This window comes from Ascaphus truei, chromosome 4 (genome assembly GCF_040206685.1).
Source record: "Ascaphus truei isolate aAscTru1 chromosome 4, aAscTru1.hap1, whole genome shotgun sequence".
Classification (NCBI taxonomy): domain Eukaryota; kingdom Metazoa; phylum Chordata; class Amphibia; order Anura; family Ascaphidae; genus Ascaphus; species Ascaphus truei.
This window is the reverse complement of record NC_134486.1, coordinates 31,674,485-31,690,851: the sequence shown is the minus strand read 5'-3', so window position 1 is coordinate 31,690,851 and position 16,367 is coordinate 31,674,485. Positions and strand designations below refer to the sequence as shown.

The 16,367-nt window shown below is 44.7% G+C and overlaps 1 protein-coding gene across 2 annotated transcripts in view; it reads right to left on the bottom strand.

Moving 5' to 3' along the window:
* Window positions 1-619, bottom strand: part of WDR26 (WD repeat domain 26) — a 48,816-nt gene extending 48,197 nt beyond the window's left edge. For both annotated transcript variants that reach the window (XM_075595512.1, XM_075595513.1), the window contains exon 1: window positions 121-619. In XM_075595512.1, the coding sequence (XP_075451627.1) occupies window positions 121-470 (350 nt within the window). In that variant the 5' untranslated portion in view covers window positions 471-619. The remainder of the gene's footprint in view (window positions 1-120) is intronic.
* Between the last annotated feature and the right edge of the window lie 15,748 nt (window positions 620-16,367).

Sequence of the window (16,367 nt, the reverse complement as noted above, 5' to 3'; positions counted from 1 at the left end):
ACACACATAGTGACTCACTGGAGGCCCAGGCCGTACAGTATACATTCCCCTATACACACACAGTATACGTATATATCTCCCTATACACACACATATATATATACACACATAGTGACTCACTGGAGGCCCAGGCCGTGCAGGTGCTGCCCTATGAGCCGGATCACGTCCTCGTCGGCCTGGGAGAGCCGCTTCTTCTTCTTCAGGCCCCCGCCACCGCCGCCCCCGGGCTGTTCGGAGGAGGCCGCGGCGGCCCCGGGGACTAACCCGTTATTACTGACCCCCAGGTTGCTGCTGTTACCGAGGCCGGCGGAGCTCAGCAGCCCGTTGGCGTGAGACATCTCCCCTCCCCCGGCCGCCGACTCCCCGTTCTGTGCCGCCTGACACCCGCTCCCCGCCGCCGCCGCTGCCGTATCCTGGGCCTGTCCGCCCGGTCCCCCCGCCGCCGCTGCCGCCGCCCCGTTAGCCTGCATGTCACTCCCGCCGCCGCCGCTCACACCCGGGCTCCTGCTCAGCAACACGGGAGCGACCGCGGAGAGGCCTGCGAGAGCTGCCGCGGCCCCGGGCTCTCCTGCTGCTGCTGCCGCCGCCTCCTCTTCCTCCTCGGCCGCCGAGGCTCGGAGTTTCTTCCGCGGGGGAGGGGACGCTCCGCCGGTGTCCGAGGAGGAGGAAGAGGAGGAAGAGGAGGAGGAAGCGGAGGCCAGAGTTGCCTCGCCGAGAGCGGCCGTGGTTGGTGGCCGGTGGGGGGGGGGAGGGAGAGTGTGGGGGGGGGTGGTGTGTCGGAGGGGGGGACGGGAGGGGGTTCTCCCCCGAGGGGAGGGAGAGAGGGGTGTCAGGGGGGGATGGGGAGGTGGGGGGGAAGTCCGGCTACGGCTCCTCTCCGGACTGTCAGAGGCTGGAGCTTTCCCCCCTCAGCTGCGGCGCTAATGGAGTCCGGCCGGCGACGTCACAGGAAATGCCTATGCTGGAGGGGTGCCCGAGCTCACTTCCGGGGGAGGGGAGGGCGATGTATGGAGGCTATAGGGGACATGTAAACAAGGCAGTGTGTGTGAGTGTGTCTGAGAGAGGGATGTGAGGGAGTGAGACAGGAGGCGGAGAGAGGGAGGAAGTAGGAGGAAACTAGAGGCAGAGACGATAGAGAGTGTGACAGACAAGACAGAGAGTGGGGGTATGGATGCTATAGGGGACATGTAAACAAGGCTGTGTGTGAGTGTGTCTGAGAGGGATGTGAGGGAGTGAAACAGGAGGCGGAGAGAGTGAGGAAGTATATAAAAGTATATAAAACTTAGGAAACTAGATGCAGGGACGAAAGAGAGTGACAGACAAGACAGAGAGTGGGAGTATGGATGCTATAGAGGACATGTAAATATGGGAGTGTGTCTGAGAGGGATGTGAGGGAGTGAGACAAGAGGCGGAGAGAGTGAGGATGTAGGAGGAAACTAGAGACAGATGAAAGAGAGTGTGACAGACAAAACAGAAAGTGGGAGTATGGATGCTATAGGAGACATGTAAACAAGGCTGAGTGTGTCTGTGAGAGATTTGAGGGAGTGAAACAGGAGGTGGAGAGCGTGAGGAAGTAGGAGGAAACTAGAGACAGATGAAAGCGAGTGTGACAGACGACAGAGAGTGGGAATATGGATGCTATAGAGGACATGTAAACAACGCTGTGTGTGAGAGATTTGAGGGAGCTTAAACAGGAGGCGTAGAGATTGAGAAAGTAGGAGGAAATTAGAGGCAGAGATGAAAGAGAGAGTGTGACAGACAAGACAGAGTGGGAGTATGGGTGCTATAGTGGACATGTAAACAAGGCTGTGTGTGAGTGTGTCTGTGAGAGATTTGAGGGAGTGAAACAGGAGGCGGGGAGAGTGAGGAAGTGATGAGAGTGTGCGACGGAGAAGAGAGAGATTGAGAAGAGAGAGTGTGCGACAGTGAGTGATAGACGAGAGCGAGTGACAATGCGAGTGAAAGCCACACATTTTATAGTACATACAGTAGACCTATGCTCCTATATAATAAACAGATGAGTAACTTATTGCGAAAGAGTGCATGTATGTAAGTGGGGAGTGTTTGTGTGAGAGGGAAAGGTGAGTGCGTGCAATATCATTTAATGCATGTATCTGAGAGGAGTGTAAGTAGGGGAGAGCAAATTTGAGAGTGATAGAAAAGTATGTTTGTAAGTGATTGGCGTATGAAAGTCGGAGGGAGGAGTAAGTATGTGAGAGAGTGAGTTTCTAAGTGATTGGAGTGTGTGAAAGTCGGAGGGGAGAGTAAGTATGTGAGAGAATGAGTTTCTAAGTGATTGGAGTGTATAAAGTCAGAGGGAGGAGTCAGTATGTGAGGGAGTGAGTTTCTAAGTGATTGGAGTGTGTGAAAGTCGGAGGGAGGAGTCAGTATGTGAGAGAGTGAGTTTCTAAGTGATTGGAGTGTGTGAAAGTCGGAGGGGAGAGTAAGTGTGTGAGAGAATAAGTTTGTAAGTGAGTAAGTGAGAGTATGAAAGTCGGAGGGAGGACTATGAGAGAGTAAGTTTGTAAGTGGAAGAGTGAAACGGCTAGAGTTGTCCCAATCTTCAAAATGGAGACAAAAAAACTGTTTCAAACTACAGGCCAATCTCTTCTCCCAATACTATCGTAAGTCATGGGAAAATGTGTTCACTCACAATTAAGCGATTACTATACCAACACCAATTTGCCTAGCCAATTCCAATCTGACTTTTGCCCCAAATACTCCACAGTAACTACCCTCCTAAATGTTTGCAATGCGATCCAATGTGGAATGGAACTGGACAAGTTACTGGTGCAATATTTCTAGATTTTGCAAAGACATTTGTTATGGTGGATCATGCTATCTTGCAAAACAAACTTCAGTGCTCTGGAATAGGGGAACATGTTTTAAACTGGTTTCATTCCGACCTATCAGGTAGATACCAATATGTGTCTATCTTGGGCTCTAACTCCACCTGCGGTGTCCCGCAAGGCTCTGTTCTGGGCTCCCTACTCTTCTCAGTCTTCATCAATGATCTACCTACAACTTCAATACACATGTATGCGGATGACACAATCCTATATGCACGCAGCCCTCGCCTCTCTGACCTTGAACACATACTTCAATCTGATTTTCTGAGACTTAATAATTGGATTTACCAAAACAAACTGTTTTTAAACACTGACAAGACTGTAACAATGGTATTTGGGACCAAGGCTACATTTCTAAAGCTTCCAATAACATACCATCAGATAAGAACCAGCTCTAATACCATCCTAGCCCCTGTTACTAGTTTTAAATATCAGGGCATATGGTTTGACTCCCATTTAACATTTGGGTTGCACATTGATACCCTGACATCCAAAACCTATGCCAAACTAGGTGTACTTTATAGGAACAAGTCCTCCCTAAGCACTCTGGACAGAAAGCGCATCGCACAGCAGATGCTAATGTCAATTATAGACTATGGGGACAGCACCCCAAACTCACCTTAGCAAACTAGACACCCTCTACTTTTCAATATGCCACTTTGTCTTCCAATGTAACTAAAACACACATCACTGCGAAATGCTCAAAGAACTAGATTGGCCATCATTTGAGTCTAGGCGCAAAGTTCATCTCTCCTGTCTTGCGTTCAAATACTTCTTGTGCAAGCTACACATCCACCTGAACAAGCTCCACGCCCCTACCACATGCAGCACTTATCATCTGAGATCTGACTCCAAGGGACTTTTCATGGTCCCAAGGTTTAACAAAGTATCCGGCTGCTCCTCTTACCGTGCACCCTACAACTGGAATAACCTCCCCGAGACTCTCAAACCCACCACCAGTCTAAGTTCTTGCTAAACTAAAGCTCACACATTTGCCGCGGAGTAGCTACCGGCACCCCTACCAAGGCCTGCATCTCCGGAAGCAGGGTGTCCACAGAGCTGAAATTAGTGGGGTTCAGCTCCAGAGACCCCATGCTCCAATCCTATGTTAAAAAAATTGGCAAGAAAATCGCATGCTTGGATTGCCTCTATAAAACCGTTTCTTATCCTCCTATTAAAGGAAAGAAATTAATCGTAATTTTACGTGTATTGGGTTAATTCTAAAGATTGATAAAAAAAAATAAGAACACAGCATTGTACATAGAACCAAGTCACCCTTACCAAGGAGGGAGGTGAATCAGCGGGCACGATGGTGCAGAAAGAAGTTGCAAAGGCTGGACTGGGCTAAAAAAAATCTGTATTAGAGCCTCTAAGAGGCGCGGGGGGCTGTTACCCCTCCTCGTGTGTTTTTTTAATCCATGCTCTAATAAAGATTTTTTAGCCCAGTCCAGCCTTGTGCAACTTCTTTCTGCGCAGTCGTGCCCGCTGATTCACCTCCGTCCTTGGTAAGGGTGACTTTGTCCTGTCTCTGCATACAGCGAGGAGCACACACACCCGGATGAAAACGGACTTATGTGAGTACTTTATTTTTATTACTCAAGTGGGAGCTTCCTCAGGTTCACTGGTTCACATAGTTGATGGATTTATGCAAGGGGTCCGGGTGGGTCTCAGGACTTCCCCCAGACAACCCGTCTTATCCTTGCCAGACCGTGTTCCAACTAGGGGTTAATCCACACAGCTCCTCACAACATTTTATTATTACAACATGTGATCCGGATGCAGTAATTCATTTCTACAAGTGGAACTAATTGCTCTGTAGCACTAGTTAATAGAGGGGATCCCACCTCAATATTCCTTTGCAGCATTGTACATACCCTGTGTTTTTAGAAAAAAAAAATCAAGTGCTGGTTGTATTAATTGTGCAGTTAGAACCAGGAGGAGTTTGAAAAATGAAGGGGTTAAACAAGGTATAGTATATTGAAGTACAGTTAATTGTTGGTACTTATAACTTCATAGTTGCTATAATGAGCAGGATTGAGAATGCCACTCAATGCACATCTTGCCACATGTATGTGCACTTGGAGCAGCGGTTACAAGGAGCATACCGCTGTGAGAGGTGTGAGTGGGTGGTCTCTTTAAAGTGAGAGATTGCTGATCTGAAGAGGAAACTTGCAATATTGAGGGAAATTGACAATCTTGAAAGGGGTTTAGAGCTCACTGAGCAGACCCTTGCTTCGACTAGTGGTGCAGATGGTGGCGCTGTTAGTGAGGGGCAGGTAGGGAGCTGGGTAACTGTTAGAAGGGGAAGCAGGGGCAACAGTAAGAGGCAGGCCAGTTCTGAGCTGACCCATCCCAATAGATTTGCCACATTGAGTGAAGATATTGGGAGTGTCAGGGCAGAAATGGCAAGGCTGGGGGAGACTGATTCCTCTAGCAGCCAGGGGAATAGTTCCTCCAGCACAGAGGGGACTCAAGATGCTTAGATAGCAAGAAAGATTGTGGTGGTAGGGGACTCCATTATTAGGAAGGTAGATAGGGCAATCTGTTGCCTCGACCGCATGAACCGAACAGTTTGTTGTTTCCCGGGTGCTTGGGTTCGGCACATTGCGGATCGGGTTGACAGATTTTTGGGAGGGGCTGGGATTGACCCAGCGGTCTTGGTACATGTTGGCACCAATGACAAAGTTAGAGAAAGATGGGGGGTCCTAAAAAAATGATTTCAGGGATCTAGGCCAAAAGCTTAAGGCAACAACCTCCAAGGTAGTATTTTCTGAAATACTACGAGTGCAATATGCTACCGCAGGGAGACAGTCAGAGATTAGGGAGGTTAATGCATTGCTAAGAAAGTGGTGTAGGAAGGAGGGTTTGGGTTTTTTAGAGCATTGGGACTCCTTTTCTGAGAGGTGCCATCTTTATGCTAGAGATGGATTGGACCTCAATAAAGAGGGATCTTCTGTGCTATGGGGGAGAATGCTAAAAAGGTTGGAGGAGATTTTAAACTAGTGTAGCAGGACCCTCCTTACCTGCTCACAGGAGGGAGAGCTGCCTCGGCATCGCCCCTGCATTGCTCCGTCGGATCGGGAGATGTTGCGGTGGCCATCTTGGAATGTCTCTGCATGTAAGGAGCGGAACTACAACTCCCAGAAGCCTCGGGGTTGGTCACATGGGCCATCTCAGCCAATTGGGAGTGAGCAGCCATTTTTGAGATCCAGATCTCCTCTGCGGGACTGGACACAGCATGGGCAGTCCTAAAGGAGGCAGCAAAGAGGAAGGTAGTGTCCAGGGAGCAGCCAGCTTCCTGGACTAGGCCAGACCTTGCCCCTTAGCCCCAAATAGCCCCCGCACTGTGAGCGGAGTATTGTAGGGAAGGCCCCAGATAGTGACTCTCCCATTACAGCTGCAGCAGCACTACTGTGCAGGTGGACGGACATCCACACGGTGACCTGGGACCAGAGCTGCACGTGGCAGCAGATAAGAGGAATCCTCCGGCTGGAGACTTCACCGCAGACCGCACCCTGGATAAGGTGTGAGGGGAGTTGTGTTGGAGGACCCGCAATGGTATGGGGGATGACAGGAACAGGTTTCTGGGGTGAATGCCTTCGTTCTTTCTTAGTGGTGCAGCGCCTCCATCTCTGGTAAGCCCCAGGAATGCGGGGTGGAATCCTTACAGAGAGTATTCCCACACAGGGATGAGAGATTCCAGTCTCACACGAATGTCTCTTTAAATAGCAGCAGCAGCTCTTTATTCACACAGTAGGAAGATCACCAGGCAGGTACAGGTTGTATACTCCACCCAGACTGCTCCCCTTCAGGATTGTATCGTCCCCTGCCACCACCCCAGGCCAAGGGCACCAAGGGTATGGCTAGCTCTTCCCTCACCCCCTAAACAGGGTGAGAGGCATTGGTCCACCTTACTACACTGTAGTTCTAGCAGCCCTACTCATAGGCTGCTCCTTCTCCAACTGTACACTTACTAACTGTCACACTGGACCAGCCAGTGCCACCTCTAAACTCACTCTGAACAGACTCTCCCTTAACTAACTCTAAATAGGAAGTGCACTGCTCTTTATGATATCAGCAGGCACCGCCCCCATGTCTCTTGCCTTAGAAACAGGGTCAGGTGACCTACCTCCACCACTCAGAGCAGTGCTTGAAGTGGGGGAAACCCATGATAACTTCTGGCAGCCTGCCCTTACCAGGACTTATACCAGAAGGAGGAAAGAACTATAGCCCAATTTCTTACCAGGGCTACACGAGTTATATATATCTGGTGTGATATTGTTTTTACTGATTGTATTGGGTCCTATGAGGAGTCATCCCGCCAATGCTGGGATCTCTCATATTTGGAGGCGCTGCACTAAGAGAGAGAGAGCTTATCCTAGGCTCCCAGAAGCGGAGGCTCAGGCCTCCTGTGAGCGTAGAGGTACTAGCAGCACGCGTAATCGCCCACAGTTTCCCTTAGGCATAGGGAAAGGGGGTTACACTAGGATGGAGGGGGGAGGGGAATGAAACAGATAATGAACTAAATAGAATAGAGGAGGATACAAGGGGTTATGGAGGTAGAATGGGGGCAAGTGCGAGTTTGACAAGCAGTGAGACACCCATAGTAAATACAGATAATACTAGAAAACTTCTAAAGACTAAACTAAGTGGGCGCAGAAAGGAAGGAGCAGATAAGAAAATAGTACAGGCTGAAAAAAAACTTAAATGCATGCTTGCTAATGCAAGAAGATAAAAGGGGGGAGCTTGAATTAATAGTTGCAAGGGAGCAGCATGATATCATAGGCATTACTGAAACATGGTGGGATGAAACTCATGACTGGGCAGTTAATTTAGTGGGTTATTCCCTTTTTTGGAAGGATCGAGCAAATAGACGAGGAGGTGTAGTATGTTTATATGTTAAACCGGATCTAAAACCTATTATAAGGGATGATGTTTATGAAGAGAATGATGAAAATGTAGAGACCTTGTGGATAGAAATTAGCAGTGGAGGTAAAAGTATAAAGAAAATGTTTGTGGGAATATGCTACAAACCACCAAGATTGAGGAAGCTAAAATACTTTTGCAAATGGAGAAGGCATCAAAACTAGGTCATGTTTGCATAATGGGTGATTTTAATTATCCAGACATAGACTGGGGCAATGAGATTAGCGTTACAACAAAAGGAAACAGGTTTTTGGGGATGCTTAAAGACAATTATTTGACCGAAATTATTGAGGAATCAACCAGGAGAGGGGCAATACTGGATTTGGTAATATCAAACAATGTAGAAGTAATAGCAAATATTCAAGTCCTGGAACATTTGGGTAACAGTGAGGCAGTCGTGATTATCATCTTACCAGCTATCTTTGGACTGTGGTTTATGGGGAAAGGACAGCAGCAAACCACATTCACAAGCCATACACAGCTTCCAAGAGCTGGGCGAAACGCGTTGAGTGGTTTCTTGGATCAGTGAGGGACCCGTAGCTTCACCACTCACAGAGCCGTGACGTCACACGCACCGGAGGACACACTGAGAGGAGTTGGACTCTTGAGGTGCAGGCGAAGGAGCTCCGGGACGGCGAGGGGAGGCGGTGAGAGCTGCACAGTACCCACAGAATTCACATTGATTGTGATAAATGCTTACTTTTAACTAGCACATTGTAAGTGCACATTTTATATGTTTATTTTTATATAAAGTTTCTATCAGATCGCGCTATGTTTTGCTGTCTTTCTCTATATATACCATCTCCTAACTGACGAGACGTGCCTGGAGGGAATCCCACACACCACTTTATCCTTATGGGCAGCAGCCCTATCTGCTAACTGCATTTATAACCACAACCATCTTGTGAGTACTGTAGATTCACCTTTAGAGCCAAAATTTTCAACACATCATTGATCTCTATATCCTAAACGTCTGCACTTAAATTGTTCTATATTTTGTCTTTTGTTTCCCATATGTGCTCCCCCTGGACTGTCTGAAATGGTAACAGTGATCATAACATGGTCTCATTTGAAATAAATTATCAAAAAACAGATTACTTGGGTTCAACAAAGACCTTTAACTTTATAAAGGCAGATTTTAATAAACTGAGGACTAATCTACAAGTAATACATTGGGATGATGTTTTTGCTTGGAAAAAGCTAGAAGATAAATGGGCAGTCTTTAAAACATTGTTAGCCAAGCACACTTATCAGTGTATACCCTTGGGTAATAAGTACAAAAGAAATAAGTCAAAACCAATGTGGCTTAATAAACAGGTAGGGGAGGAAATGGACAAGAAGAGGAAGGCGTTTAGATACTTGAAGTCAGAAGGGACAGAGACATCGTATCAGAATTATAAGGAATGTAACAAAAATTGCAAAAGGGCAATTAAATTGGCAAAAATGGATAATGAAAAAAGGATTGCAATAGAAAATAAGATCAACCCTAAAAAGTTCTTTAAGTACCTTAATCACAAAAAAATGAGAAAAGAAAATATAAGACCCTTTCAGTGTGAGATTGGCAGGCAGATTTTTGGAGATAAGGAACAAGCAGAGGTATTAAACAAATTCTTTGCCTCTGTGTTTACCAGGGAATAATCAATTTCAATTGTAGTGCCGCAGGAGGAAGCCACAACCTCCATATTAATGAACAATTGGTTAACTGAGGAAGAAGTTCATAGGCGGCTTGAACAAATTAAAGTAAATAAGACACCTGACCCGGTGGCATACATCCAAGAGTTCTCAAGGAGTTAAGTTCAGTAATAGCCAAACCATTACATTTAATATTCAAGGACTCCATTTCCACAGGCTCAGTACTACAAGATTGGCGTAAAGCAGATGTGGTGCCTATATTTAAAAATGGAGCTAGATTACAACCGGGGAATTACAGACCTGTAAGCCTGACTTCAATAGTGGGGAAACTACATGAAGGTTTAATACGGGATAATATTCAGGAATACGTAATGGAAAACAAAATTATTAGTAATAGTCAGCATGGATTTATGAAGGAAAGATCATGCCAAACTAACCTTATTTGTTTCTTTGAGGAGGTAAGTAGGAATTTAGACCAGGGTAATGCAGTTGATGTGGTCTACTTAGATTTTGCAAAGGCTTTTGATACTGTTCCACACGAGGTTGGTGTACAAAGTAAAGCAAATTGGACTCAGTAAAAATATATGCACCTGGATTGAAAACTGGTTGAAGGATAGACAACATAAATTGAACTTTTTCAGGTTGGGCTAAAGTCGTGAGTGGAGTACCTCAGGGATTGGTACTGGGACCCCTGCATTTTAACTTGTTTATTAATGACCTTGAGGTTGGCATCGAGAGCAAAGTCTCCAGCTTTGCTGATGATACTAAATTGTGTAAGGTAATAGAATCAGAGCAGGATGTTATTTCTCTCCAGAAGGACTTGGAGAGGCTGGAAACATGGGCAGGTAAATGGCAGATGAGGTTTAATACATGTAACCATTTATCCCATCCCCCCTTAAGTGAGATGGGGGGTGCTCTCCTTCTGGGTTACTACAAGCGGTCTGGGTGCTGCACCCTGCTGGCAACAGGAGGGCTGAGGGCTCCGTGGTGGTGTGGGGAAAACCAGGACAGGGGGACAGATTATGGTGATCTCTGATGGTGCAGTGCCTCCAGCCAGTAAGGATCCTCTGGGCTCTTCACGGGATGGACCCCCACTGACACTCCTTCATTCCCAGAGACAGGAATCCACGCAGCAATGTCTTTTCAGTATTTATTGGTGGCAGCTCTAACACAGAGAATCAGAAGTAGCATATCTCTCATTCCTCCTATGCCTGCACAGCATGATATTCTTCCCCCCCTCTTCCCCTCAGCATGGGGGAAGGGAGAGACAGGTTTCTTCATATGTTGTCCCCTCTCTGACTCTTTCTCAACTAACAATAACTGATAAATTAGGAGGCATGTCCCAATTTGAACATCTTACGGGAGTGTCTCTAACTCTGACTCATTACAAGCCAGAGCCGGATACAGATTGGCCCACACGCAGCAGGGGGCGTTCCAACCAATATCCACCCCTTAGATTGACAACCTCAGAGTTGCAAGGCCCGTCCTCGAATATTGCTACAACATTCAAGGCTGAAATACACATACAGGCCTAAAACTGGATTTAACCTTTCCACTGCCTGCTCTAACAGGACTGACAGAGGAAAGGCCCAGAAACAGAAGTAACTGCCGAGAGGCCATGTTACATACAGATGGGATCGAGAGCAAAGTCTCCATCTTTGCTGATGATACTAAATTGTGTAAGGTAATAGAATCAGAGAAGGATGTCATTTCTCTTCAGAAGGACTTGGAGAGACTGGAAACGTGGGCAGGTAAATGGCAGATGAGGTTTAATACAGATAAATGTAAGGTTATGCATTTGGGAAGCAAGAATAAACAGACAACTTACAAATTAAATGGGGATAAATTGGGGAAATCCTTGATGGAGAAGGATTTAGGAGTGCTTGTAGACAGCAGGCTTAGCAATAGTGCCCAATGTCATGCAGTAGCTGCATAGGCAAACAAGATCTTATCTTGCATTAAACGGGATGGAAGGGAAGTAATTATAATTATGCCCCTTACAAAGCATTAGTAAGACCACACCTTGAATATGGAGTAACATTTTGGGCACCACTCCATAGAAAAGACATTATGGAACTAGAGAGAGTGCAGAGAAGAGCCACCAAATTAATAAAGAGTATGGATAATTTGACTTATGAGGAGAGGCTAGCTAAATTAGATTTATTTACATTAGAAAAGAGGCATCTAAGAGGGGATATGATAACTACATACAAATATATTCGGGGACAGTACAAGGAGCTTTCAAAAGAACTATTCATCCCAAGGGCAGTACTAAGGACTCAGGATCATCCCTTAGGGTTGGAGGAAAGGAGACATCACCAGCAATAAAGGAAAGGTTTCTTTACAGTAAGGGCAGATAAAATGTGGAATTCATTACCCATGGAGACTGTGATGGCAGATACAATAGATTTGTTCAAAAAAAGGTTGGACATGTTTTTAGAAAGGGAACGTATACAGGGATATACCAAATAAGTAAACATGGGAAGGAGGTTGATCCAGGGAATAATCCGATTGCCAATTCTTGGAGTAAGGAAGGAATGTATTTTTTCCCTTATGAGATATCATTGGATGATATGTCACTGGGGTTCTTTGTTTGCCTTCCTCTGGATCAATACGTAAGTATAGATATAGGATAAAGTATCTGAACTTGATGGACGCATGTCTTTTTTCAACCTCATCTACTATGTAACTATGTAACGATGTAACTATGTAGAGAGTGACAATGCTGTCAATATATGTGTGTGTGAGGGGTGGGGAAAGGAAGATATACAAACATGCATTTGTTTTGTCTGTTCTGAAAGCACCTAGACAGTAAATTCACGGGACACTCTTTAGTGGGAAAGGATGGACAGCGCATTTTAAATCGTTTAAAGGAAAGAGTAATAAAAAAAAACCCCCATGGTTAGATAAGTCCTCATTATAAAGGGATAATAAAAAAAAAGTGCAGCGGCGAAATAATGCCTCACTGTTCTCAATTATAATTTAGCCCAGCAAGAAAAAGTTAATTAGAGGTGAAATTTAAGTTAAATAAATGTAGCGCTTTCTTTAACGAGCTGAACAAAGGAAGGGAACTTGAGTTCAATCTTCAGTGTGTGTATAAGACAGAGGGAAGAGTTTCACTTGTAAAACACATGGATATATTTTGAAATGAAGCAAAACAACAAACTATTTCAGCTGCCTAAATTTGACCTTTATTGTACCATGCCACGCTGCCCCTACCGTCACAATCAATATATTGTTTTATTGTTGTAAACAAATACTGTATTGAGGTGATCATCGCGAGTATGGTTTTCCCAATGCTATGTAAATATATATGTCATTTAAATCTTACCTTTATTTTTTATACGTGTTTAAAATGCTGAATAGAAAACATATGATGCCATTAAGATGAAAGAAGCGAAGACGAAAGAAAGAATGCTTCTGATATAAAATAGTTATTAGACTTGGTAGAGACGTGGAAAATGGAAATGAGAATAAAATTGATTTTCCAGTTCACTCATAAAACTGACCTTTATTTACCTATTTACTACAGCATACTAATATACCCCAATAAAAGTGCAAAGGCTAATAGTAAATCCGTGAAAACAACAAATAAAATGGAATCCTTAACATCCTGACGATATAAAAAGGGTAATAAATAGGGTTGTGCCCAATGGTTCCCACCCTATTTTTACTTGAGACATTAGCACCAGGGTGCATTAAAGGGCGTTAGTGATGACTAGGCGCCAACTCATGGAAGCTCCCATTGACTTGAATGGTACAGGAGTTTGACACTAACACACTTTAGTGCATCGCCCCCTAGGACTAGACTACAGAAATGCCCCTAGATCTCTATTTAAATTGAGTCTACGGGACATTCATGGTTTCAACTTGTAGATCAGAATGTTTATCTCTTAGACATTTTGTTGAATGTGTCTCCTCCTCTCTAGTCTTGTCTTACATGGTCAATATCCATATTTTAATCCTTTTGATTATGCACTTCCTTGCAATGTTTGGAAACTCTGTGGGTTTCCCGCTCCTTCTCAATATTGAAAATGTGCTCCAATATTATTTCCCACTGTTCTTCTGTAAGGGTTCCGGTCCTGGGTTTGGCTGGAACTCACATGTATATGTCTGTAGAGGTTCCAGGCAAATCTCTCCCTGAACTGAGCGATTGTGAACAGCTGTTTCTGGACTTACACTGCAGTCTGCCTTGATGCTGCTTTATGTGCAGCTCTACCCATATTGGCTGTCCATGCTATTTAGGGTCAGTCCTTCCACCAGGAAGGAACTGTGCGCGCTGTCCCTTTATTGTCCTCCCTTAATTTTCTGGTCCTCCCTGCTGTTCCTAATCTCCCGTGATCAGCGGGGCATACTCAGTCACATAAAACACAAAAATAGGAGCGCATGGAAAGAAACAAAAAACGAAATTAGTACACAAAATCTTTATATGTTAAATTAACAAAAACATATAACACCACATACAGGTAAAGATCACATAAATCTAATGGTCCGTGACACCCACAGGGGGTCAGGTTCTGCTAAACAGAACCCCACGGTCAGAAAGTCCTAAGCAATCCCTTAGTGTATTCACAGGGAAAGAGTCCAAGGCTAGATGGTGAAGAAGTGTCATTTGACATGAAACGCGTAGGTGACGTCATACGCAGTGATGCGGCGTCCGTGACGACGGACTTCCGGGCTGCAGTCCAGAGACACCACGAGGACGCCGACAGGAGCTCTATTAGCTTAAGGTCTGTGTGCTTTTTAGAGCATTTTCGTAAAGGAGAGACGTGGGTGACGCGGCCGGTACAGGTCTGAAGCGGAAGGAGCACTCATCTACTAGATCCGCCCCCCCCAGTGACGGAGCATCCGCCCCAGACACGCGGGGAACTACAGGAGGGCTTACCAGAAACACTCCGTAGAAATTCAGCAGGAGACTCTGTTCCATTCCAGCATCGACTTCTATTGCCTTCTTGCAATTGAAATCTTGTGATTAGGGTCCTGATTTTACCACATCCGGACCTGGTGATCTCTCAGTCATCCTATACTCTTCATTTATGTTGTTTTATATATTAAATTAGCTTTTATTCATAATAAGCCTTGCTAGTGTTTGTATTGTTAGTCTTGTTTGTCTGTAGTGTTTTGTCCTGAGTGTTGTTATTTGTCATGGGCTCATATGTTAGCCTGTAAGTCTTCATTGGCATACTGCACTATCATTTTCCTTGTGCTTTTTCCACATAACGTACTTACGCACGGAGGGAGCCATATCAGACCACCTGACTTCATATGATTTGACATTGGGACACCATCTCTTATCCATTGGACTTCTATAGTCACCATATTGGACTTGTAAGGCGCCGGTTTCCTTTTTTTCTTGCATCTGTTATTTGATTGTACAATCAGTATTTTACCAGGCAGCCTAGCTCACTATTTAAGGGGTATTTCTATTAGGATTTAATATTGTATTTTTTAGCGCTGATTTTACACCGTCTTTTTCTCGTTAGCGAACGGAACTTTGTGAATCTCCTTCATCATTTTTTAGAGCACTCTACGGTGCTCCAGAACGTCCTTACTCATTATGATTGTAGACTATTTAACGATCCACTACTTTTTTCTACATTGTGTGGGATTTCATCCTTCACTTACCTTGTAACGCTCAGTCGAAGATAAAGTTGGTCGATTGATTGTGCGACCTGTGCTGACGCATGGATATCATTCAAACCTGACCTGATGGTGGCCCTTGAGGACTGGAGTTGGCCACTCGTGCTTCAGAGTCAGGTGAGTCTATCAGAGTCGGGACATTGTCATGCGCAATTTTATTTCATGAATTGACATTGGCTGTTATGAGCTTTTCTGTTTTGTAGGTTACAATTTTGTATTTCTTTTTCCATATGTGGACTGCTATTAGCTCTAGGGGACCAATCTGTTCTTTGGACTTTATATGGGTCTTGCAGACTTTTTTACCCGTCGGTCTCCTGCATTTACGTCCAGTTTGAAGTCTTACTTAGGAAGTGATCCTATGGCACATGCTATATTAAATACACGCATGTTCTTAACATCAATGGATCAAGGAATTGTATTTCATATCTCTATGGATGGTAAAATGGAATCACAGCATACTAAATGAGGGCCTTAGTCTGAAGTACATATAGGTGACAGCTGAGGTGCAGCAGGAATCCTCACAACCAATGCTTGGTATAACCAACAGAGTAGAATGTTTACATGCTCACATTTATTAATGTGCACTTTACAATAAGGTCTCCAACAAACATTGAAAATGTCCCACAGATCTCCATTGCTTGTATGCAGACATTCCACAGCCTTTGACATCAGAGGTGGTGTAAATGCCTCTGCTCAACAGCTTAGCGTCAAATAGTTCAGCTAAGGAAGATTTACGTGCCCCCAGGTGCACCTTACTGCAGCTTAATACAGCACGGCATTTGTTAAATGGTATTGGCAAAAAGTATGGATTCGGTAAACAGATGGTTTCTGCCAATCCCAAATGAAAAGTTAGCGCAAGTTTTATAATTGGGGTTGGAGGCTGTTTCGTTGGGTATAATGGGGAAAAGGCTCAACATATGACACGTGGCTATGGCCACTCAGTGGAAATATCCATATCACTGGAAGGTTCATTCTAACTTAAAATTGTGTTTCGCAAAAATGGTGCAATTCAAAAAATTTAAAAATCTAGTATTTATTGCCCTCCTAAACATGGCAAAATGTAAGCAGCAATATTTAAGATTCTGTATCCTTTCCACCAAAAATCTGAAATCTGTGGCAAAGGGATTGCTTCAGAATTCCAGCCAAAGTGAAAGGTTTAAGAAAACTCTTCTAGTTCAAATCCCAGCGATACCCTGATTTGACCTCTTTTAACTCATACATTTAAGTTGTACACATTTCTCATTGTACGTCGCTTTGCATCTCCTGGATATAAAATACATGTTTGCAAGGATATAAAAATAAATTAAAACCAGCCGCATT